The sequence below is a fragment of the Terrapene carolina genome, unplaced genomic scaffold, assembly GCF_002925995.2.
Source record: "Terrapene carolina triunguis isolate 2854851 unplaced genomic scaffold, T_m_triunguis-2.0 Scaffold24225, whole genome shotgun sequence".
In the NCBI taxonomy this organism is placed as follows: Eukaryota; Metazoa; Chordata; order Testudines; family Emydidae; genus Terrapene; species Terrapene triunguis.
This window is the reverse complement of record NW_020688576.1, coordinates 1-2433: the sequence shown is the minus strand read 5'-3', so window position 1 is coordinate 2433 and position 2433 is coordinate 1. Positions and strand designations below refer to the sequence as shown.

The 2433-nt window shown below is 64.9% G+C and overlaps 1 protein-coding gene across 1 annotated transcript; it reads left to right on the top strand.

The window, feature by feature from the left end:
• Positions 1–39: 39 nt before the first annotated feature.
• LOC112124194 (5-aminolevulinate synthase, erythroid-specific, mitochondrial-like) lies at positions 40–2410 on the top strand (the record flags this gene model as incomplete). Its single annotated transcript, XM_026662201.1, has 4 exons — positions 40–226; positions 1463–1642; positions 1728–1892; positions 2142–2410. Coding segments are annotated over 4 exons (801 nt in total), but the record flags the coding sequence as incomplete, so codon positions are not given.
• Positions 2411–2433: the final 23 nt, after the last annotated feature.

The window sequence follows — 2433 nt, the reverse complement described above, 5'->3', positions numbered from 1 at the left end:
GCTAGCCTGGCCCTGTGCGCTGACCCCTCTCTCCCCTTCAGGGATGCCCTGCAGCACCATGGCTTGGGGGCCGGGGGCACCAGGAACATCTCGGGCACCAGCCAGTACCACGTGGACCTGGAGCGGGAGCTGGCCCAGCTCCATCGCAAAGACGCCGCCTTGTTGTTCTCCTCCTGCTACGTCGCCAACGACTCCACCCTCTTCACCCTCGCCAGGATGATGCCAGGTACCCGGACGCCTGGGTTCTCGCCCCGGCTCTGGGAGGGGAGTGGTGTCTAGTGCTTAGAGCAGGGGGGCTGGGAGCCAGGACTCCTGGGTTCTCTCCCGGCTCTGGGAGGGGAGTGGGGCCTAGTGGTTAGAGCAGGGGGGCTGGGAGCCAGGACTCCTTGTTGTAGTTAAAGCACTGCCCAGGATCTTTTCAGGAGGGATGAGGCAAAGCGCCACATTTCTTGGTAATACATGTATCCATCCACACGGTGTCACATGCGTACAGTATATATCACACACACACACAAACACAAACATTCCGGCTTGTTGTTGTTACCAAGGAGTTGTTCCCCTTAACTGCACTGGCCAGGTGAGTTAGATGTGGGGCGGGAGGGGGGTAGTCGATCCGGATTGACGCTCCCATGTTGACAAGACGAGTCCCGGGGTCCTGTGCAAGACACCCCACTTTTATAGCAGCTTCAAAATCTGTCTGTGTCCGTCGGTCCTTTTGTGCTGCTCCTTCTGGGGGTGTCCCAATGCTGCCACATTTCTTTGCCAAGGGGGGTTTCCAAAAGCAGATGCTGGCGTCTAACCCCCGAGGCCGCCAATATGTCTGAGCTTCTCTAGTGAGCCCCCTGGACACGTGTTCTTGTCCTTGGTCTCCGCGGGGTGCAGCTGTCTGGAGGTGCTGCCTCCCGCATCCGCCCCTCGTTCATTCAACGGGGCAACTGACTAAAGGGGGGGGGACTTATTCTACTCCGAGCGAAAAGACATTTTTCTTCTACCTTAACCATCCGTAGGGGCGATAACTTTATACCCAGTCAGTACAAAGTTCCCATATCAAAGGGCTTGAGGAGCTCACAGGTAGATAGACCCAGTACAAAGTCATGGGAAAGTTATGCAAAGATGCTTAATGCAGAGATTTATCTACAGCCTGGGGTCTCGCTCCGGCTCTGGGAGAGGAGTGGGGGGGCTAGTGGTTAGAGCAGGGGGGGCTGGGAGCCAGGACGCCTGGGTTCTCTCCCCAGCTCTGGGAGGGGAGTGGGGTCTGGTGGTTAGAGCAGGGGGTGTTGGGGCCGGACTCCTGGGTTCTCGCCCCGGCTCCGGGAGGGCAGTGGGGGCTGGTGGTTAGAGCAGGGGGGGCAGGAGCCAGGACTCCTGGGTTCTCTCCCTGGCTCTGGGAGGGGAGGGGAGGGGGGTGCAGGACGCCTGGGTTCTGGTCACAGCACTAACACCCCCCCCGCCCCCCTCCCAGGCTGTGAGATCTTCTCGGACGCGGGGAATCATGCCTCCATGATCCAGGGCATCCGCAACAGCGGGGTCCCCAAACACGTCTTCCGGCACAACGACCCCCAGCACCTGGCCCAGCTGCTGGGGCGCAGCCCCCCCGGCGTCCCCAAGATCGTGGCCTTTGAGACCGTGCACTCCATGGACGGTAGGGACCCCCCCGCCCTGCCACCCCCCCCCACGGTCCCACATCCCAGGGACCGCCCCCACAGCTGCTCCCTCTCCCCCCGCAGGTGGGATCTGCCCCCTGGAGGAGCTGTGTGACGTGGCCCACGCGCACGGCGCCCTGACCTTCGTGGACGAGGTTCACGCAGTGGGGCTGTACGGCGCCCGTGGGGCCGGCATCGGGGAGCGTGACGGGGTGCTGGGCAAGGTCGACATCGTCTCCGGCACCCTGGGTGAGTCGGGGGGGAGGTACCGTGGGGCGGAGGGTGCTGGGGGGCAGGGGCCTGGGCAGGGGGCGCTCTCCCTTGGCAGTGCCGGGCACTGGGGGGTGCTGTGGGGCAGGGAGCGGGGCAGAGGCACTAGGGGGCGCTGTGCTGTGGGGCAGGGGGCTCTCCCGGCAGGCGGGGGCTGGGCACTAGGGGGTGCTGTGGGGCTTGGGGGTCTCCCCGGCAGGCCCTGTCTCACCCCGCTCTCCCCCCCAGGGAAGGCCTTCGGCTGCGTGGGGGGGTACATTGCCAGCACGGCGGCGCTGGTGGACACGGTTCGCTCCTACGCGGCCGGCTTCATCTTCACCACCTCGCTGCCCCCGCCGGTGCTGGCCGGCGCCCTGGCATCCCTGCGGGTGCTGGCCGGGCCCGAGGGCCGGGGGCTGCGCCGGGCCCACCAGCGCAACGTCAAGCACATGCGGCAGCTGCTGATGGACGCCGGGCTGCCCGTCGTCAGCTGCCCCAGCCACATCATCCCCATCCGGGTACGGCCGGACGCCTGGGTCCT